Raw genomic sequence first — 23,500 nt, 5'->3', positions numbered from 1 at the left:
TGTAAGCTGTCCAAACAAAATATGAGGTGCTGTTCCTCCAATTTGCGCTGGGCCTCACTCTGACAGTGGAGGAGGCCCAGGACAGAAAGGTCAGTGTGGAAATAGGAGGGGGAAGTTAAAGTGTACAGCAACCGGGAGATCAGGTATGCTTAGGCAGACTGAGTGAGCGGAGATGTTATTTATTTCAGAGCAGAGGGATCCAAAATGAGAAATTGAGAAACTGAGAAATAACTGTTGCTGAAATATAATAGTTTTGTCAGTCTCTTCAAAATGCAATTAACTGATACAAGGAAAGAGGATGAAAGTCCAGTCTTCAGTGGAATCAAGAGATCTGATCACCAAGGTGAAGTCTAATGTGGTAACTGAAATTACTTGCTGTCTTTGCTCCAGTGTAGCAGTCTGATTTTATCTTTAACTTGCTGGGAAACAAAGCAAATCATTCAAGCAATAACCTTGGTTTGTGTGCACAGGTCTGTTCTGCTCATTTGTAGGACAAAAGCATCATTGGAAAGGTCGACGTTCACTGGCCTTCAGAGCTGGCACTGAGCTGCTCTCTGGACGGACTACAATTTGTCTGGTGAAGATGCTCCTACAATACTGTTTGCATAAAATCAATGCTAAATGATCAGATTACAGGTGATACAGATACAGTTGCTGGGAGTACATTGAAATTGATAGTGGCATCATGAAAATGACATATTGCACGCTACAAAAGCTTATCACTATACCTCGGTACGCGTGACAACAAATTGAACTGGACTAAACTAAAAGTTGGTAAGATGCTGGAAGATGCCAGGTAAAGGAAAGTGGTGACAGCACACATACTTATGGAACATGTTGACGTGGTTCATTGTGAAGTTAAATAGCCCTGGAAGATGTGGCAGATTGGTGACAGTCATGTTGAAACAAAGGATCCGCAACTTTTGATCAGGAAAAAGAAGGAAGCGTATGGCAGGGGTAGGCAACTGGAGCAGGGCAGTCTCTTGAGGACCACAGGGTGTGTAGAGAAGAACTGAAGAATGGTACCAGGAGAGCAACAAGTAGAATTAAGGAAAGTGCCCCATGCCATTCTGTAATTAGATCAGGAGCAAGGGGGTGGCAGGGAAAGAGTGGTCACTTCGGGACCAAAGGGTGATGAATGTGTGCAGGAATCAGGCAGCGTGTATGAGAGTTCTTAAATGAATGCTTTGCATCTGTATTCACCAAGGTGAAGGACATGGAAGTTTGGGGAGAGATACAGAGATAATCTGGAGCAGGGCAGTAACATGGAGGAGAAGATGTCAAGAGTGTTCAATTGTCATATGTACCAAACAAAGAACAATGAAATTCTTGCTTTCAGCAGAATTACAGGCCTGTAAACATAGTACTCGTAGAAACCGTAATAAACAAACAACTCAATACATTTTAAAAATCCAATATTATTGTAAAAAAAACAAAATCCCTATTGCAACCAAGACAGTTCATGGGACACATAGGGACACATTAAATGGCAAAAAGGATAATAGTACAAGCAAAAGAAGAGGTAATGGAACAGATAAGGATGGTCATGAAGAATTGTAAATGGAGACCAGAGAATCATGGTTAGAAATTATTTACATTTAGAAGATGGTAATGTGCAAAGTTGAGGCACGGTCCCTCACTGAAGTTTGAATCAGGACTGAAGAGTTTTTCTTTATTCATTCATGGGAGATGGGGTTGCCTTACCACAGGCAAAGGATAACGCTTGCTTTCACAGTTGAACAGCTCCCAGTATGTACTAGCTGACGTGGGCATAAGACTGCAATGATGCCAAGTACGTGAGGGTGAGCTGAACACATGAATGGTTAAGCATAACTTGAAACTGATAGGAGTTGTTAGTAATTGAGCATTGGAGTGCTGTGGTGTGTGCTGTGAAGCCAGTAGTGCACTGGATAAACGTAGAATGGAGATGCACTGGCTAACTCAGCAGTAGTGTCCAGGTGCACACGTCTGGGCTTATACTCACTGGAATTTAGAAGACTGAGGGGGGATCTTATTGAAACATATAAAATTCTTAAGGGGTTGGAGAGGCTAGATGCGGGAAGATTGTTCCCGATGTTGGGGAAGTCCAGAACCAGGGGTCACAGCTTAAGGATAAGGGGGAAGTCTTTTAGGACCGAGATGAAAAAACATTTCTTCACACAGAGAGTGGTGAGTGTGGAATTCTCTGCCACAGAAGGTAGTTGAGGCCAGTTCATTGGCTATATTTAAGAGGGAGTTAGATGTGGCCCTTATGGCTAAAGGGATCAGGGGTTATGGAGAGAAGGCAGGTACAGGTTACTGAGCTGGATGATCAGCCATGATCATATTGAATGGCGGTGCAGGCTCGAAGGGCCGAATGGCCTACTCCTGCACCTATTTTCTATGTTTCTATGTCTTATCTCCAGGTCTAGAGCAGCACAACCAGCTCAACGTTTGTCTGGAACACTCGCAAGAGTTCCCATCCCCTTTAATCTGATAACTGTTTTTGTAAACTGCCAATACAGGCAGCTTTTGATTTGATTGCATTACTACTTTGTATGTTTGTTTATGTTTTTGGAATAAAGTATTTGTGTAAAGAAAACGAGTTCCCATCCCTCTGAACACTCGTGGTCCTCTGAAGTCAACTTCTCCAAGACTTCCAGTTCCATGTGTGAAACCTGAGAGCCTGCTCTCTCTATGCCATTGCTCAAGCAATCACAATCCAGATTAACTTGTTAAAAAAAATTCCTTCCACTTTTACTGTCCGTATGCAGCTGCCTTTCAAGAGGTAGAGGCTATTATTTTTTTTAGCAAAAGCAGTCACCCTGCATTTGGCACTGGTGCTGGGGTGGGAATCTTCATTCTACACTTATCCAGTCAGTCAGCAGTGTGATTAGAGATGGACTGGGCAGTATTCCAGCAGATGACCAGGCAGTGACAAGATGGCCGACACTGACAGTAAACATGCAGGTACAGCAGGCAATGAAGAAAGCACATGGCATGTTGGCCTTCATTGCCAGAGGGTTTGAGTATAGGAGAAAGGAGGTCCTACAGCAGTTGTATGGGGCCCTGGTGAGACTGCATTGTGTGTAGTTTTGGTCTCCTAATTTGAGGAAGGACATTCTTGCTATTGAGGGAGTGCATCATATTGAATAGTGGTGCTGGGTCGAATGGCCTACTCCTGCACATATTTTCTATGTTTCTATGATTTCAGTGGCATTAATATGTGGGGTTAATCATAGCTATGTTCAGGAACTAGTGCGTTCAGCAGGGTTAAATGAGGCAAAAGTTAACAGGATCTTGTCATTCTCTTCCAGAATACCACGTCATTTCCACATTTAAGAGGAACCCGCTGGACCAAGCCTTTAGAAGGCCCAATGCAAATATTACATCAAACTACCTGATCAATCAGTACTGGATTGCTGTCAGTCATAAAGCCCCTGCTTTGCTTTATGACCTGTACCTGAGGCTAACAGGACAAAAGCCTCGGTAAGTAGATCCTTGTACCTTTGGCCTGAAGTGGTTTGGATCTCTCAGTAATGAAGAGGCTGTCTCTAATCAGAGTAGCTTCAAGAAACCTTCAAGTAACCCTTGCTTTCTCTCTCTCTTCATCCCTCCCCTTCAGTTCTCCCACCAGCTAATGTCTCCGACTACATTTTACCTGTTGCTTTGTTGTTATCTTCTCCCAACTAACAATGATCTGTTCTACATTTTCCTTGATCTCCATTCTCTTTGTCCTGTTTTCACACCTTACACATCCTTATCTGTACACTTCCTTATCTATGTACCTCCCTCTCCCCTGACACCAGTCTGAAGAAGGGCCTCTACCCGAAACGTCTCCCATTCCTTCTCTCCAGAAATGCTGCCTGTCCCGCTGAGTTACTCCAGCACTTTGTGTCTATCTCTGGTGTAAACCCGCATCTGCAGTTCCTTCCTACACACTTAGTTTAGTTTATTGTCACGTGTACCAAGGTAGTGAGTTACTCCAGCACTTTGTGACTTATCTCTGGTGTAAACCTGCGTCTGCAGTTCCTACACATTCCTCTACTCAGAGTTTTCTTTTGTAATATAAAATTGTAGCATTTAGCTTTGCTGTTCCAATTTTCACCCCCTCCATAACAAAGGCAACGTTTGTTTGCCACTATATTGCTGGATTCATATTTTGTTATTTCCACCAATACATGTGGACCCCTGCTGCTTCAGTAACTAAATCTAAAGATATTCTGAGTTTATGCCGTGGCCTCTACATTCCTCTCCTATATTAACCTAAGATGCATTCCATTTGGACAAGGAGCTTATCTGAGGTAAGAGCAGATGGCTTTTCTAGTACCTCTTCAGTCAATTTTTAGCCCATCATGAATCTCAACGACTTCAGTTTGCAGAGACTCTCTCAGCATCCTTCCTTGATGAATATTTAGTACCTCCATCAGGCCCTCTGCCTCCAGGAGTGGTTCTCTTTCTGGCATTTGATTGGTCCCATCTCCCCTCTTATATCTGCTGAATATTCCTGCATTTCCTTTTATGTTTCCTGCCAGGTTTTTATTTTCTCTCCTTGCTTTTCAGTTCATCATTTAATTTCCCTCTGACATTAACTTGGTCCTCATGTTAACAATCTGACCCATGCTCTGTTTTCTGCTATATTTTGCCTTTTAATCCTTGGCTATCAAGGAAGCCAACATTTAATATCTCTTCTCCAGCTTGATAATGTATTTTGACCTGAGCCGAGACTAAAAAAAACCTCCCCTTGTTCATTGATACTCGTGTCAACTGAGCCATGTTTTTGGTGGTGACACTGTGGGGAATGGTGCCTTGCACATTGCGATTCCTGTACTAAGTGGATGTTATCAAATCACACAGTTCTCACGAGTGAGCTGTAGCCACTGTGGGGTTGGGGGGGGGGGGGGGGGGAGAACTAAAGAGCTCACCAATAGCTACACCTGCATGTGTGGTGTCCAAATTTAGCAGTGAGCACAAATATGGGCTGCATTTTGTAAAAGATTGCAGCCTTCAATGAATAAATGCGGTGGAAATATTTTACCATTGCTCCGTGTATTTTGTTTTAAACGTTTAAATTCTGTATCTAGGATGAAGGGCCAGATAGAAAAAACAAATCAGGGATTAGTTGATGTTGTTGGTTCATCAATCATGGAATTGAACAGTTCCTGTGTTAAACACCACCCACTGTGCATGACGTAAACCATGATGAGAAAGCAAGCTGGGGCAAACATTAAATCAACACTTTTTTATTGAAACCTATAACTGAAAAGTAACTAAAGGTTCACCTCTCATTAATTGGATCAATTAGTTAATTTTTTTTTAATTGGTAAAAATAATCGGTTAATATGCTGCTTGCAGCAGCTGGATCAATGAACGACAGTCACTTTAATTAAAAAAGTTATGTTTTGCATCAAAATGTGTGCAATGTGATTGGTGAACGATGAATGACTGACTACACGTGTACTTGCAGGATGATGAAGATCTTCAACAGACTTCACAAATCCATGATGCTCCTGGAATACTTCAGCAGCAAGTCCTGGAATTGGAGTTCAGAGAACATGAACATGCTGATGAATCAGCTCAGCATCGAGGATAGGAGGGTAAGGACCAGAGTCTGCTGGAACCCCAGCAGCCAAGGCAGCCTGTGTGTAGGAATCAGCCCCACTCACACGCCTGCAGCAGCACTGGCTCAGAGGGCAACCTCTACAGCCCTTTGTACTCCATGATGGCGGTTATAATCACATGCGTCAATGTTGTCTTGGACATTGGAATTCATACGCGATGGTGATGTTAGCAAATCTCGCAGTCGCAGTGTGCACTTGTGGGCCATTGGGAGGGGAACACTGTGCATTTTTACATTCCATGCTACATTCCATTCCTTCAGTCGGTACCAAGTGAATGAAACTCTCCATACTAAAAACAGAAAATGCAGCAGCCACTCAGCGTGCCAGGCAGCATCTGTGGAAAGTAAAGTGGTGCAATGTTTCAGGTCAAGAACCCTTCCTCAGATCAGAAGGAGAAAATGGTTTGGTTTCAGTTGTGGAGATAGAGGAAATGATAGAATGAGCAATGACTGGGTGGCGTGGAGTTAACCCCTAGTTGATAAATCAATAAAGAAAGTTACAGAGAGAAAACAAAGAAACAAAAAAATATGAAATAAGAGCATTTAGAAAGAAAAATAATGAATCGCTCTCTTTGGGATGCCTTGTTCACTGTTCCCAGATGGGATTTCTGTGAGTCTTTTATCTGCAGATTTTCCATTATTAATGAAACTCATCGATTCATTAAGAGGTTAATGAAGAATGACTTGCCATGCGGAACATTACAAGTGTACTGTCGATCCATAACAGTGTTAGTAGAGCGCGGTGCATATCATTCACCAACTGCTGCTGTTGGCTGCAGGAGGTTTCTCAGGATATTGACTGACGACAGGGTCCATACCACTTGAGTGCCGGATCCAAAGAGAAATCAATGCAGCAGTTGTTGGAAGTACGATGTGCCGTAATCCTTTTGAATAATGGAACAGGTTCCACTTCATTGTGGAGAACACATCCAATATTCGAATATTGGTGCAGACCCAGGGTTTACAGACTTGGGTCAAGGCAAAGGTAGAAGGGGTGCAAGAACGAGAGCTTCATTCTCTCTCGAGTTTCATTCTGTGGTACTAGATATACCTTAACTGTTCAAAGTTTGTTTACATTGGAGAGAGCAAGCTAAGTGGGCAGGACCGCCCCCTCCTCTGACACAAGTCTGAAGGAGGGTCTTGGCCCGAAACATCACCCATTCCTTCACTCCAGAGATGCTGCCTGTCCCGCTGAGTTACTCCAGCATTTTGTGTCTATCTTCGATTTAAATCAGCACCTGCAGTTCTTTCCCACACATTAATTTGACAGTGGTTAAGTTTGCTACAGAGCCACATCTTGGGTTCGATCCTGGTTAGGCCAGCATTGACTTTATCTTGTTTCTTCCAGTTGATGAGATTTCTAAACTAGAAAAGAAGAAATGGGGTAATGATTAGTTTCTCAACAAATCATCAAAAGTTTCTTCAAAAACTATTTTAGTCACCATTGACCCCTCTTGCTTCTCTACAAGCCTTGATATTCCAGCATCCTATCCTGCTCCCTCCCATATCTGACCCCATCCACCTCCAAAAGTCTCCCAATTGCTCAGAAGATAGACACAAAACGCTGGAGTAACTCAGCGGGACAGGCAGCATCTCTGGAGAGAAGGAATGTGTGATGTTCTGGGTCGAGACCTTTCTTCAGACTGATGTCAGAGGAGAGGGAGATACATAGATAAGAAAATAAGGGATGGAGATCAAGGGAAATGTAGAATAGATCATTGTTAGCTGGGAGAAGGTAACAACAAAGCAGAAATACATAGAAAATAGGTGCAGGAGGAGGCCATTTGGCCCTTTGAGCCAGCACTGCCATTCATTGTGATCATGGCTGATCATCTACAATCAGTAACCTGTGCCTGCCTTCTCCCCATATCCCTTGATTCAACTAGCCCCTAGAGCTCTATCTAACTCTCTTTTAAATTCATCCTGTGAATTGGCTTCCACTCCTGTGGCAGAGAATTCTACAAATTCACAACTCTGAGTAAAAAAGTTTCTTCTCGCCTCAGTTTTAAATGCCCTCCCCTCTATTCTTAGACTATGTCCCCTCGTTCTGGACTCCCCCAACATTGGGAACATTTTTCCTGCATCTAGCTTGTCTAGTCCTTTTATAATTATATACGTCTCTATAAGATCCCCTCTCATTCTTCTAAACTCCAGTGAATACAAGCCCAGTCTTTCCAATCTTTCCTCATATGACAGTCCCTCCATCCCAGGGATTAACCTTGTGAACCTATGCTGCACTGCCTCAATAGCAAGGTCGTCCTTCCTCAAATTAAGAAACCAAAACTGTACACAATACTCCACATGTGGTCTCACCAGGGCCCTATCCAACTGCAGAAGGACTTCTTTGCTCCTGTACTCAAATCCTCTCGTTATGAAGGCCAACATGCTATTAGCTTTCTACTGCCTGCTGTACCTGCACGCTTACTTTCAGTGACTGGTGTACAAGGACACCAAGGTCTCGTTGCACTTCCCCTTTACCTAATCTGACACCATTGAGATAATAATCTGCCCCCTTATTTTTGCCGCCAAAGTGGATAACCTCACATTTATTTACATTATACTGCATCTGCCACGCATTTGCCCACTCACTCAACCTGTCCAAGTCACTCTGCAACCTCCTAACATCTTCTTCGCAGTTCACACTGCCACCCAGCTTTGTGTCATCCGCAAACTTGCTAGTGTTACTTCTAATTCCATCATCCAAATCACTAATATATATTGTAAATAGTTGCGGCCCCAGCACCAAGCCTTGCGGCACTCCACTCGCCACTGCCTAGCCATTCTGAAAAGGATCCGTTTATTCCTACTCTTTACTCCCTGTCTGCCAACCAATTCTCTATCCATGTCAACACCCTATCCCCAATACCATTTGCTCTAATTTTGCTCACTAAACTCCCGTGTGGTACCTTATCAAAGGCTTTCTGAAAGTCTAGATACACTACATCCACTGGCTCCCCTTCATCCGTTTTACTTGTCACATCCTCAAAAAATTCCAGAAGATGGAGACAGTTGGACTGGTCTGAGAACTTGGGAGGGATGGAGAGAGAGAGGGATAGCATCCCAATGGCTCTGTGGCTTTTCTCACAGGGTATTCTCACCTCAATCTATCAGAGTTGAATATTGCCATTCTTCTCACTCTGCTTCTGAAGGCCAATTGGTGCATTCTATTTCTCCAACCTACTCCATTCTCATCTCTCACATCACTTTGGCTTGCTCTTCTCTCTCTCCTTCCCTTCTCCCTCCCCTCCCCCTTCCCACCCCCTCCTCCTCCCCCTCATATTCCCCATCTCCTCTCCTCCACTGGTAAAAGCCTTACTCAATTGATCATGGCACCTTCCTTTTCCCTTGCGTCTACCATTGAAATCCAAACAACTTCTTCCCCGTGTTGGCTTGGGCATTTTATCACTTCTTCCCGGGATGAGAGAGATTTGGGCCAAACGCAGGCATGAGGGACCAGCATAGATGGGGCACCTGGGTTGGCATGGACAAGTTGGGCCAAAGACCCTGTTTCTGTGCTATATGTTTGTAATATGGCAGCATTCTGCTGTTTCATCCCTGGGAACCGTTGCTGGTCGTGGATGGGAGTTGTGTACAGCCGAGGTTAATCACTAAATCAGCAGCAATATTCATGTTAGCTGGGAACTCTGGACCAGATGCAAGTATAACCATGTGCATTGCATGGTAACCCCCTGGCCTTTGTGCTGCCACCTGCCCAGGTCTTGTGTATGGAAACAGTCTGTGAATGGGCTTTCCACCGCTGGGGACGGGCAGGCTTTCTGCAGTGATGATGGCCTGAATCAGGGCACACCAGCTCAACTTTCAATGCTTTTCCACAGGGATTCAATTTTGATGTCCGCCAGCTTAATTGGCCAGAATACATCGAGAATTACTGTATAGGAACAAAGAAATACGTCTTAAATGAGGATATGTCTGGACTTCCAGCAGCCAGACAACACCTAAAGAAGTGAGTACTTAATAATAGTAATAAAAAATATAAATGAGTACCAGCACCTTGCCACTTGCTTACAAAGCATCAGTTGCAGTCATTTCTGAAGGAAGTAATGGTAACTCCCAATAGACACATGCCCAACACACATTTGGGAACAGGGCATGACTGAAAACAGCTCTATGCCCATGGTATGAGAACTGTTGGTAACGGAGCAAAAAAAACAGTACTAGCCTGACTCAGCGGGTCAGGCAGCATCTGTGAAGAACATGGATAGGTGACGTTTCACAGAGTGCTGGAGTAACTCAGTGGGTCAGGCAGCATCTGTGGAGAACATGGATATGTAACTTTTGAGTTCAGTCCCTTCTTGAGTTTGAAGAACCCGCTAAGTTCCTCCAGCACTGTGCTTTGCTCTAGCTTCCAGCATCTGCAGTTGTGTGTAGAGATAGTATCTTCCTTCAGTACCATCAGGTGGTAGTTGGTTTTGACAAGTACGTAAAGCAAAAACACACATTGCTGGAGTAACTCAGTGGGTCAGGCAGGACATGGACAGGTGACAATGTTTCCACTAAGGGGAGAGTCTAAGACTAGAGGTCATAATCTCAGAATTAAAGGACGTTCTTTTAGGAAGGAGATAAGGAGGAATTTCTTTAGTCAGAGGGTGGTGAATCTGTGGAATTCTTTGCCACAGAAGGCAGTGGAGGCCAAGTCAGTGGATATTTGTAAGGCAGAGATAAATAGATTCTTGATTGGTACGGGTGTCAGAAGTTATGGGGAGAAGGCAGGAGAATGGGGTTAGGAGGGAGAGATAGATCAGCCATGATTGAATGGAGTAGACTTGATGGCCAAACGGCCTAATTCTACTATCCTTTATGACCTAATGACGTTTAAGGTTGGGAAAGTGACTACATTTGGTTTAGATGAAGGGCGTTTGACAAAACGGTAACTCGGCTTCTCTCTTTTCACGGATGCTGCCCGATCTGCGTGTTTCCAGGTGTATGGTTTTTTGTTAACTTTAAATCGATCTTTATCCTTTGGCTTTGTGGCTACCTGGTAAATCATGAGACGAAGTTGGCTGTGGTTAGATTCTCACCTGGAGGTGGTAATTAGGACATTAACTGAAAGCTCGTTGGTGAAGGGAAGACCTTGTTTCATGATTAATATGCTTCTCTTTTACGTTACATTTCCCAGCTCCAAATTCACACTTTGAGTTAAAAAGACTTTGCTAGATCAGGAAGTGTTGCAATATATTCACTTTACTCATCTGGTAGGAGCATGACTCAATCAGCATCTGGCAAATGAGGTTGGACAGATGTTCAAACTAAGGAGGGATTATAATGAAGGTAAATGGAGGAACTGTTGATGGCAGCTGGGAAAGTCGCCATAGTCTGGGAGGTCAGGATAGGATAACTGTGTGGGAGGTAGGCGTATCGCACACAACTCACCAACTGAACCATCCTAACACAACTAGAGAGCAGTCCTGAACTACTATCTAGTAGAAGGAAGAGTCTTTGAACTGAAATGTTGAACAGGTCAGGCAGCATCTGTAGAAAGTGGCACAGTTGACTGTGTTTTCTGTTTTTATTTCAGACATACAACATCTGCAGCTTTTCATTTCAAATTTGTTTCATTATTTTAGCTATTTAACTGGCTTTTCCTGCTGGTATATTTTGTCAAGCATAGTAAGGCTGTCTCAGAGAGCAGCAATCAACAGGAGTGCTCATGTTCCTCAGACTATCAGTGATTGGATTTCTTAAATCATGTTTCTTTGTCCAAAAGAGCTAGTCTGCCTCCTCCTTCCCATTTAGTTTTGAAAGCCACTGATTCAGAACAGTTTAACAACCTGCACAAGTCCAGTTGAGAGAAACATTCCTATTAATCACTTACTATAAAGAGCAAAAGGTGGTTACTTCAACTGAGATGCAACCTCTTTCGGAGGAGTGTTAGCTGGAGGCCTGACTTTAGTCAGAGGGTGGTGAATCTGGAATTATTTACCACAGAAGGCTATGGAGGCCAAGTCAGTGGATATTTTTAAGGTAGAGATAGATTCTTGATTAGTACAGGTGTCAGAGGTTATGGGGAGAAGGCAGGAGAATGGAGTTAGGAGGGAGAGATAGATCAGCCATGATTGAATGGCCGAATAGACTTGATGGGCCGAATGGCCTAATTCTACTCCTATCACTTATGACTATGACCTTAAATGGACAATCCAAGTAACTTTCTCATTCGAGTGAAATTAGACCCAAAATGCTGACCTAACTCAGTGGGACAGGCAGCATCTCTGGAGAAGGAATGGGTGACGTTTCGGGACGAGACTCTTCTTCAGACTGAGTCAGAGGAGAGGGAGACACATAGATAAGGGAGTGTAAGGTGTGAGAACAGGACAATGGGAATGGAAATCAAGGAAAATGTAGAATAGATCATTGTTAGCTGGGAGAAGGTAACAACGAAGCAAACAGATAAAATGTAAACGGGGACAGTCAGACTGATGGGAGAACTGGGCAGGGGGGGAAGGATGGAGCAAGGGTTACTTGACGTTAGAGAAGTCAATATTCATATCGCTGGGGTGTAAGCTGCCTAAGCGAAATGGGGTGTTGTTCCTCCAATTTGTACATTAGAGTGGCAGGTTCATGTCTATGTGTGAAGAAGGGTCCAAACACAAAATGTCACCTATCCACATTCTCCAGACATGCTGTTTGACCCAGAGTTACTCCAGCACTTTGTGTTTACCTGCCTACACCTGTGCATGGTAAAGGTGAGAGTCTAAAGAGGGGTATGGAACTTGACCAGTGCAATTTAAAGGCAAGTAGAACAGGTACATAATCCTTGGGTGGGAACCCGGACACCCTTCAATAACGTCTATGTAATGGGCTGCAGGAGTTTGATCTGTTTCGGAGGATCTGTGCGTGTTCAGGTTGAAGGATGATGTATTGTTGAGGAAGTCTAGAACAAAGGGTTGTGTCCTTAAACTGTATTGATCAAAATGATTGCAAATGTTGACACCTGTATCCTGGTCAGTGTGGTGTCCATGTAGGAAGGTATTAGTTATCACTGAACACAATAGAAAGTAGCACACTGATGTTTGTCCCAATCTGTTTTGCCAGGCTGAGAAACATCCGATATGCCTTCAACACCATTCTCCTCGTCTTCATCTGGCGTGTTTTTATCGCCCGGTCACAAATGGCACGCAACATCTGGTATTTTGTGGTGAGCCTGTGCTACAAGTTCCTGTCCTATTTCAGGGCATCCAGCACCATCCGACACTGAACCAACGTGGTGAACCCGACACTGAAGCATCATGTTGTTCCAAACATTCAGAATGTCGCACTTTCTTAAACAAAAACAGCCACCAGACTTCCCGAGTCAGTGTAAAAGAAAACAATATGACCAATGTAATCAATCTACACACTGCCATTATTATGAAGAACGATGATATTGTCTCACCAAGCATCTGCTCGTGTGAGCCTCTGGCTTTCCAGCCTTACCAGCTCGCTCTGATCGGCAGTGTGCACAGTTTCTCAACGTCTGCATATCTGGGCCTGACTTTACAGGTAATTGCTGGAATGGATAGAACTCAAACTCTCTCTCCTGCACCTCTACATTTTGGATACAGGGCCCTTATTCACTAAAGGAGCTTGTGCAGTGTCTCGTGCTGTTAGTCCCAATTGATCCACAACAGGATTACATCCAGTGACCTTTGTGAGCAGGGCTTGAGTCCCAATGTACGATTAATGAACGAGGAAAATTGCCTTCCAGCAACGACGTGCTAACGTTCTTCTTGGTGCTAAAATGGCAACGACAGCTTCAACAGAACTGGCTATTTTACACTTGTAAAATGTATATAAAGGTTAACACGACCAAAACCTCCGGACTTGTTCCCGATATTTCCAGAAGGTCACTTTCTCTCCCTTCCTGATTTGTCAACATGCAACCAACTGCAGACCTTGGCAGCAACATTTGTGCATTTTTATGAGAACAGAATAAAAAGGACTCTTGTGTGAAACTAATGCAATTTTAATTTGTGCCTGACGATGACGTAAGAAAATGTGGGATTCTATCATTGCATTTCCTGATTAATAGGGAAGGAATAATCGTGTCATGTAAAAGAAGTGGATATCAGTACCAGATGTGAGAATGTTATTGCTTCCAACACCAATGGTGAGAAATTAAATACTACTTTGGATATTTGTATGAACAATACTTGTTTCTTGTGATTATTCCCAGTCTTTTCTCGTGAGAAATCATGTCACTATCGGTAAAGGTTCTCATGTGAAATGTGCCATTGTTTAATGCGTGGCAGGGAATGTCGGCTGTGAGAAACACAAGCAAAAGCTGAGTGCGTGACCATCCACAACGTCAAACCTCACAGGTAATGCTTCGAGTCATCATTATTAATGTGTGTTCTCGTGAGACATAGTGTGTGTGCAAACTCCACATTATCCTTTACCACATCCCTTATGAAAATTACTGACTTGTGTGGTAATTAATTGTCGTGGATGATGGTGCGTATTCATGGGGGAATCGATTGTATGCAGAATAGTTTGTGGAGCCTACATCTCTCCCAGCTATTTTCGTAGGTCTGAAGAAGGGTCTCAACCCAAAACGTCACCCATTCCATCTCTCCAGAGATGTAGCCTGTCCTGCTGAGTTACTCCAGCATTTTGTGTCTATGGTGTAAATCAGCACCTGCAGTTCCTTTGCCGCACCAGCTATTTTTACGACAGCTGAATTCCTGTCACCTTTCTGACTTAAAAGCGTTAGCACGTGGTGACTTTATTGTGGCATTCGTGTGAATGGTGTCCATCGTTCACTTATATTGTACTGCAAACCCACGTTAGCACAAAAAGCTGGAGTAATTCAGCGGGACAGGCAGCATATGAAACAAGCTGCCAGAGAAAGTAGATGTGTCAGGTACAATAACATTGTTTCGGGTTGAGACCCTTCTTCAGACTAGTCAGGACAAAGGGAAACGAGAGATATAGACGATGATGTAGAGAGATATGTATAGAGCAATGAATGAGCAGGAGGGATCACAGAGGGAGCAGCGAGTATAGGACAAAGAGGTCCTTCTACAGTTGTACAGGGCCCTAGTGAGACCGCACCTGGAGTACTGTGTGCAGTTGTACAGGGCCCTAGTGAGACCGCACCTGGAGTACTGTGTGCAGTTTTGGTCTCCAAATTTGAGGAAGGATATTCTTGCTATTGAGGGCGTGCAGCGTAGGTTTACTAGGTTAATTCCCGGAATGGCGGGACTGTCACATGTTGAAAGAATGGAGCGACTAGGCTTGTATACACTGGAATTTAGAAGGATGAGAGGGGATCTTATCGAAACGTATAAGATTATTAAGGGGTTGGACATGTTAGAGGCAGGAAGCATGTTCCCAATGTTGGGGGAGTCCAGAACCAGGGGCCACAGTTTAAGAATAAGGGGTAGGCCATTTAGAACAGAGATGAGGAAAAACCTTTTTAGTCAGAGAGTTGTGAATCTGTGGAATTCTCTGCCTCAGAGGGCAGTGGAGGCCAATTCTCTGAATACATTCAAGAGAGAGCTAGATAGAGCTCTTAAGGATAGCGGAGTCAGGGGGTATGGGGAGAAGGCAGGAACGGGGTACTGATTGAGAATGATCAGCCATGAATGGCGGTGCTGGCTCGAAGGGCCGAATGGCCTACTCCTGCACCTATTGTCTATTGAGAGAGGATGATGCAGAACTCTTTCAGAGAGAGGAGGAGGAGAACATCACAGTAGACATACCTTGGAGATTTCACAGTGGAACAGATGAAATGTGTAGGAGGGAACTACAGATGCTGGCAGACAAAATGTGTGGCATCTGCAATCCCTTCCTACACATTTTGTCTGCTCCACTGTGAATCTCGTCAAGGTATGTCTACTTTGAAGAAGTTCTCCGAGAATTTTGCAACATCCTCTCTTGTTGCAAAGCAAGTAACCGGTGAACTTGTGACTGCTCCAAATACCTGCAATAAGAGAATCAAGCAACTATTTTACATCAGCATTCTGCACCAAAGTTCTTTACCCACCTTTTTAATTGCTGACAAGCTTCCTCTGTTTATCATTGTTAATAGTACTGGCATTAAAAACATACTTTCCCCTTCACATTGTGTGCTTGGGTTGGACTGAGCTCAGCTTGTATCTTATTTCAGTTCAGTTCAGCTCAGGAAAAAGTATCCTGTATTCTCAAGAAATGTGCACGTAAAATGCAAACTTACCCATGGATCGGCAAAGTCTCGAAGGACATTTCTTCAAATCAGGTGGCTTGTGACAGTCTAGTTAGTGAAATAGGTGCTCGATCCCCACTTTAAGAAATATTAAGAAACACCCAGAAATATTAATCATAGTAAGGAAACAATCTCTCCACATCAACTCATGCACGCTGACCAATTTCCCCCCAAGACAGTCCCCTTTACCTACGTTAGGCTCACCCCCCCCCAAACAGGAGTAGAATTAGGCCATTCGGCCCAACTAGTCTACTCCACCATTCAATCATGGATGATCTACCTCTTCCTCCAAACCCCATTCTCCTGCCTACTCCCCGTAATCCCGGACACCCATACTAATCAAGAATCTATCTCTGCTTTAAAAATATTCATTGATATCAAAAGCATCCATCCATATCCTATTCATGTACCAGTACAGATAGTCTTGTCAATGTTTTGTACCTGACACAACTACTTTCTCCGGCAGCTTGTTTCATATACCCACCCCCCTCGGTCTGAACAAGTAACCCTTGGATCCCTATTAAATCTTTCCCCTCACACTGTAAACCTCTCCCCTCTAGTTCTCGATTCCCCTTGCATGGGAAAAAGACACAGTATTCACCTCATCATCGAACAATTCAACACCGGAGCCCACAATGGCCATGCAGACAAATTAAACTCATCTTTTCTGCCGAAACGTGATTCATTTCCCTCCATCCCCGGCACGTTATTGTGCCGATCTAATTGCCTCTTAAACGCCATTATCATGTTTACCTCCACCACCACCTCTGGCAGCACATTCCAAGTATCCACCAATCTGTGCAAACAACACTTGCCTGCACATCTCCCTTAAACCTTCCCCCTCACAATCTATAGCTATGCCCTCTATAGCTATGCCAATCTATAGCTATGCCCTATCTATAGCTATGCCCTCTATAGCTATATCAATCTATAGCTATGCCCTCTATAGCTATGCCCATCTATAGCTATGCCCTCTATAGCTATGCCCATCTATAGCTATGCCCTCTCGTATTCAACATTTCCACCCTGGGGAAAAAGCTTGACTGTCCAACCCCAGCTATGCCTTTCAGTTTTCTAATCTCTCAAGATTATGGGGAGAAGGCAGGAATGGGGTACTGATTGTGCATGATCAACCATGATCACAATGAATGGTGGTGCTGCCTCTCCTTTTAGCCCAGACCCTCTCATGCAGGCAGCACCCTGGTAAACCTCCTGCATCTTCTCCAAAACCTCCATGCTTTCTGTAATGGGGGCAGCCAGAGCTGCACACAATACTCAAAGTGCTGCCTGACCAAAGGCTGACAAAGCTGCAACACAAGCAGTTGATGCTTCCGTTCAATCAAATAATTAAAAACAGCTCGGGAAGATAGTGTGGGAAAATAACTGCAGATGCTGGTACAAATTGAAGGTATCACAAAATGCTGGAGTAACTCAGCGGGTCAGGCAGCATCTCAGGAGAGAAGGAATGGGTGACGTTTCAGGTCGAGACCCTTCTTCAGAAGATAGAATCAACTAACATATATTCTTCAAGGTTGTGTGAGTGGGCGGATGCATGGCAGATGCAGTTTAATGTGGATAAGTGTGAGGTTATCCACTTTGGTGGTAAGAATAGGAAGGCAGATTATTATCTGAATGGTGTCAAGTTAGGAACAGGGGACGTACAACGAGATCTGGGTGTCCTAGTGCATCAGTCACTGAAAGGAAGCATGCAGGTACAGCAGGCAGTGAAGAAAGCCAATGGAATGTTGGCCTTCATAACAAGAGGAGTTGAGTATAGGAGCAAAGAGGTCCTTCTGCAGTTGTACAGGGCCCTAGTGAGACCACACCTGGAATACTGTGTGCAGTTTTGGTCTCCAAATTTGTGGAAGGATATTCTTGCTATTGAGGGCGTGCAGCGTAGGTTTACTAGGTTAATTCCCGGAATGGCGGGACTTTCATGTCAAAACGTATAAGATTATTAAGGGGTTGGACACGTTAGAGGCAGGAAACATGTTCCCAATGTTGGGGGAGTCCAGAACAAGGGGCCACAGTTTAAGAATAAGGGGTAGGCCATTTAGAACTGAGATGAGGAAAAACTTTTTCAATCAGAGAGTTGTGAATCTGTGGAATTCTCTGCCTCAGAAGGCAGTGGAGGCCAATTCTCTGAATGCATTCAAGAGAGAGCTGGATAGAGCTCTTAAGGATAGCGGAGTCAGGGGGTATGGGGAGAAGGCAGGAACGGGGTACTGATTAAGAATGATCAGCCATGATCACATTGAATGGCGGTGCTGGCTCGAAGGGCCGAATGGCCTCCTGCACCTATTGTCTATTGTCAAGCATTACCTTTAGAAGCCTTTTTTTATCAATTACATTTTAATTAGATTTGTTTCCTTTGAAATCTTTTGCAGTGAGCTTTCTCTCTCAATATTGCACAATACCCCTGTGGTTCAATTCATTACCTGGATATTGCTGATTATAACCTGCCACTATGTCCTCTCTCCACCTAAATGCATGAATAAAAACATTCTAATATAAAAGTAAGAAAATAACTGCCGATGCTGGTACAAATCGAAGGTATTTATTCACAAAATGCTGGAGTAACTCAGCAGGTCAGGCAGCATCTCAGGAGAAGGAATGGGTAACGTCGGGACCCGAAACGTCACCCATTCCTTCTCTCCTGAGATGCTGCCTGACCTGCTGAGTTACTCCAGCATTTTGTGAACAAAAACATTCTAATATTAAAGTCAGTAAGTTACTAAGTGTAAAGTGGAATGTTTATAAGTAAAACTAAAGCTTAATTGACTAATATATTCCCTCAGACTAATCTTTAAAGGTTCAAACTCCTGTTATGGTTACACATTTTACAAGTCTTTGTCCAGTCAACATACAGTATTTTAATAAAATCAAAAATCCTTTAAAAAAACTAGGTTAATGACTACTAAAATAGTGCACAAGAAATTTTGATGTAAACCTGTTCTGCCAAGTGTTAAAAATAGTGCACAAGAGAATTTAAATCCCTTATTCCCAATTGACATTAATAATTACACATGAATGTATTTAGAAGCAAAGTCTTGGGCAACAGTTCCCACTGGCATCTGGACCCCAGGAATCTCAGAGCAACCAACGCTTCAGAATAGTTTTATAATTGGGGAAAGAATATGATAGAGAAGCAGCTGCATTTTGGTCGCAGAATAGTTCAAATTGGGCAGAGAAGCTAGATAGAGCTCTTAAGGATAGCGGAGTCAGGGGGTATGGGGAGAAGGCAGGAACGGGGTACTGATTGAGAATGATCAGCCATGATCACATTGAATGGCGGTGCGTACAGGCTCGAAGGGCCGAATGGCCTCCTCCTGCACCTATTGTCTATTGAGAATGAGAGGTACAGATAGGCAAACCACAACAAATGGCAATATTATTTAATTAGCCCATAAAACATAAATCACTTGGGTCGTTTCTCCAGAGCGATAGCAATGAAATGCAACAAAAAAAATCATGTTCTGATTCAGATATTGTGCCAAAATGTAGGCTTTTATATAGAAATCTTTCCGGAAATGAGCGAATATACTTTCAGTCTGAAGAAGCGTCTCGACCCGAAACGTCACCCATTCCTTCTCTCCCGAGATGCTGCCTGACCTGCTGAGTTACTCCAGCACTTTGTGAATAAATACCATCGATTTGTACCAGCATCTGCAGTTATTATCTTACACTACTTTAAGGATTGATCATCTAGTCTCTAAAAAGCCAAAGTTGAGAGGGGTGGGTGACCTACTAATCTTTTTAAATGATGTCGTTCCTTAATGTAGCCATAGAGAAGATATTTCTGTGTAGGAGCTGGAGACGAGAGGACATCAATAAAGACAACTAAATAAATCCAACAGTGAATCTTATTAAGAGTCGAAATAGCACACCTGAGCCACAAAGCCTCTTCAACCTGCTCCGACATTCCGTCAGATGATAGCTGGTCTATCAAAAGTCTACTTTAACACGGTTCATGTATTTTGAGTCTCTTCGTGACCAAATCTCTACTAATTTCATTCTTGACTACACCCAATAAATAAACATCTACAGCATTCTAGAATAGAGAATTCCAAAAATCCACAATGCTGATTGAAGAAAGTTCTTATTATCTCTACCATGGTAGCACACCTATCCTGATGCTTCTCCTGTCACTAAACGTCATTGCAAACGTGGCAGTCATCAGATATTAACGTACACTTTGCAACATCATTGAAAACAAAATGCGTTATCTCTTAATATTCTTTGAAGCCAAATCTTTTTTCATCAAATCAATTGCTTTGTCAACCGAACAGCCACATTTATTCCTCAAGTGCATTCTGATATTGCAATACTGTGGGAAATCTTAACCACCAAGTGATTATGTGCATTGCATGTCAATGTATCACAGTGAAACCATCACACCAGGCTGTGAATCAACTGAAAAACAGGGCATCAGCGCATCGTCACGTAGCTGGGCGAAGTGCGGAAATCCAGGTGACAATTCCTCAGGCAACACCACTCTGTGACCAGTCCCAGAATGAATTTATCAAGGAACGGGTTGAAAACTTGATCTCCTGTCAAAATATCACACATCTAAGTTTTTTGGTATTGAGATATTTAAGAACAAAATTAAATAAAGCAAAAACTTCAGGGAATAAAACATCAGAAACAAAGTGAAGAAATTGATTAAAGTACTTGGAAATAGTTGCAATCATTGTAATGTTTTTTTTTAAAAAAAGACATCTTATTTTCTCTCCACCTCTGAAACCCAAGACCTGTTTAGAACTGATGAAATCAGTAGGGTCTCGGATTCATTGCCATGCCCGGGATTCTGGGCAAACCTGGACTACATCAATGGACTCAATGTGGAGTGCAGCGAAAGAACGTGGTGATAGATGCAGAAGTCACTGTCGTAAACCTGGCACCTTCACATTCAGGACGTCTGATGTTTACACACCGTAGCTGAATGTAACTGAACTGGCATATCTAATCAGGAAGGTTCACCCCAAAGATGAACACAAAATGCTGGAGTAACTCAGCGGGACAGGCAGCATCTCTGGAGAGAAGGAATGGGTGACGTTTCGGGTCGAGACTGAACAAGGGTCCTTCTCTCCAGAGATGCTGCCTGACCCTCTAAGTTACTCCAGCATTTTGTGTCTATGGTGTAAACCAGCATCTGCAGTTCCTTCCTGAGGTTCTTCCCAACACCCAACATGAGTGATTTGGTCCCAGGAGTAGGTTAGGCTGAGCATCCTGAAGTGTTGAGTAGGTCAGGCTGAGCTTCCTGAGGTATTGATGGTTGATTGGGCTGCATTAGATTTTTTTGGTGAGCAGTGGGAAACCGCCTCTGATTATTGCCATAAACTGTGCTTATTGACCTTTGATAACTCAAATTTAATTCAAAGAAAACGATTTCTTCCCAGTTCCTTCCCAATCTGTGGATATTCCCATGCTCACAGATGCTTATAATTGCTTATTATGCAGTATCTTTCCACCAGCTTTACTACTAATTATATAGACACCATCAGGAATCACGTAGACCATCTTGCCTTGGAGGATTAGCACATCTGACTGTCATTCCAGTGCAATTCATTATATGGGGAAGATGTAAATTCTAATGAATTTTTGATCTGTATTCTCCCAATGAATAAACCCACAGGGGGGCAACTATTTTCAGTGATTACATTGTGACCAGAGTTCTAAAACAGCCTCCTAGATTTCTAATTTTAACACTGCTACAATAGATGATGTTTTATTAATCGTTTCAGTGATTTAAAGTGCCAATATGGTAACAAACAAATCCTGCAAATATTTATAAGAAAATAACTGCAGATGCTGGTACAAATCGAAGGTATTTATTCACAAAATGCTGGAGTAACTCAGCAGGTCAGGCAGCATCTCGGGAGAGAAGGAATGGGTGACGTTTCAGGTCAAGACCCTTCTTCAGACTGACAGAAGGGTCTCGACCCGAAACGTCACCCATTCCTTCTCTCCTGAGATGCTGCCTGACCCGTTGAGTTACTCCAGCATTTTGTGAATATTTATGATTATATGTTCATTATTCAACATAATGTCCGGATCTTAAAACGTGGACACGTGGATACGAGGCTATGCTGTTCCTTGAGCCTCTTCCACCAATAGTTACGCCCATGGATAATCCACTCTCTCTTCCCTTGCAGCTTTTTAATAGCTGGAAATCCATTTCCTTATTCAGCCATTGGTCTTCACTCACTGCTGAGGCAGAGAGTTCCACTACTTCACCACCCATTGGCTGAAGAAGTCTCTCCCCATCTTTGCTTTGACTCTCAAAGGCCTTTTGATAATCCAAATGCATCTCTCCTACTCCATCACCCTCGTTGACATGAGTAGCCACTTCGATCAGTGTTGTGCCCTCTAGCAGGTTCCTCTACATCTTGATTAAGGAAGCGTTCTTAAGATACATTTAACTGAATCTATCCCATCCAAGCCCTTAACACTATTTGGGGCTAAATTAGTTTGTCCCGTACGGGACCGCCCTTGTCCTGTATTAGTAGGGTTGCCAACTTCCTCACTCCCAAATAAGGGACAAAGGGTGACGTCACCGCCCCGCGCCCCACGTGACCTCATCCAGCCAGCGGCCACGTGCTCCCGCTCCACCAATGGCGGCTGCCCGGGGTGGGAGGCAGGTTTCACAGTGACCGGTTAGATGGATCAAGTGTGTACTGAGTGAGTTTATGCACACATAATCCTGGAAACACAAACCCCAGTTTGCATGCAATACAACACTTCAAAAAGTGTTTCTTCATTTGATCAAACGACTTCCTGTTGCAGCAAGTTGAGCTGTTTGTTTAAACACTACAGTAGTGATGTATATTATGAAGCATTCTTTAGTTCAGGAATACCAGCTTAAAGAAACATTGCATGCAATTGGGAGATTCAGTTCCTCTTTGCAAAACCAGTGTGACAATGGCAATTCAATACAGCCGTATTGGTCAGCTCAGAAAGATAGCAACAGACAAGGTTCAATCGCAATCAGTCACAAAATGCTGGAGTAACTCAGCGGGACAGGCAGCATCTGTGGAGAGAAGGAATGGGCAACATGTCAGAGTGCTGGAGTAACTCAGCGAGACAGGCAGCATCTGTGGAGAGAAGGAATGGGCAACATGTCAGAGTGCTGGAGTAACTCAGCGAGACAGGCAGCATCTGTGGAGAGAAGGAATGGGCGATGTTTTGGGTCGAGACCCTTCTTCAGACTGATCAGCATTTTGTGTCTATCTCGATTGAAACCAGCATCTGCAGTTCCTTCCTACACGTTAAATCAGAATTCAGATAGAGGTGATTGAAACATTTCTAAGTACAGCACAAGAGGCTGTACACATCTTGGTGTACATCACGAATCATAGAGACCATCTCCCCAGAGTGTAATGCACGCTGCCACTTGCAGGCATGAACAGCTCTTCAACACTCAATAGGCACAAGGATAAACAATGACCATTACCTGTAAAGGCCTTTCCATTTCTCCCATTAAACTCCTATTCCGTTGGTAAAATATTAACCACCATCTTGTCAATTCAACAGCAATTTCACCAAAACCTGCAACAGGCGTTTGTCAAAAACAAATCCACTTTTGGGCACCGCCATTGAAAATGTGCTTGTGTCTGCATGGCATCCCTGTGTGGTACCTCACTCAGCTGCCACATGGCATCCCTGTGTGGTACCTCAGCTGCACGGAGGCAGAAAGGAAAGCTCTACAGCGGGTAGTCCAT

At 43.5% G+C, this 23,500-nt stretch overlaps 1 protein-coding gene across 4 annotated transcripts in view; it reads left to right on the top strand.

Annotated features, from left to right (window-relative positions):
- LOC144603476 (fatty acyl-CoA reductase 1) overlaps positions 1-12,960 on the top strand; it is a 94,097-nt gene extending 81,137 nt beyond the window's left edge. For all 4 annotated transcript variants that reach the window (XM_078416703.1, XM_078416700.1, XM_078416704.1 and 1 more), the window contains exons 9-12: positions 3,297-3,468; positions 5,447-5,576; positions 9,436-9,563; positions 12,650-12,960. In XM_078416703.1, the coding sequence (XP_078272829.1) occupies positions 3,297-3,468; positions 5,447-5,576; positions 9,436-9,563; positions 12,650-12,812 (593 nt within the window). In that variant the 3' untranslated portion in view covers positions 12,813-12,960. The remainder of the gene's footprint in view (positions 1-3,296; positions 3,469-5,446; positions 5,577-9,435; positions 9,564-12,649) is intronic.
- Positions 12,961-23,500: the final 10,540 nt, after the last annotated feature.

This window comes from Rhinoraja longicauda, chromosome 20 (assembly GCF_053455715.1).
Source record: "Rhinoraja longicauda isolate Sanriku21f chromosome 20, sRhiLon1.1, whole genome shotgun sequence".
NCBI lineage: Eukaryota > Metazoa > Chordata > Chondrichthyes > Rajiformes > Arhynchobatidae > Rhinoraja > Rhinoraja longicauda.
Note: the sequence above shows the minus strand (reverse complement) of the source record. Positions and strands in the feature narration are given on the sequence as shown.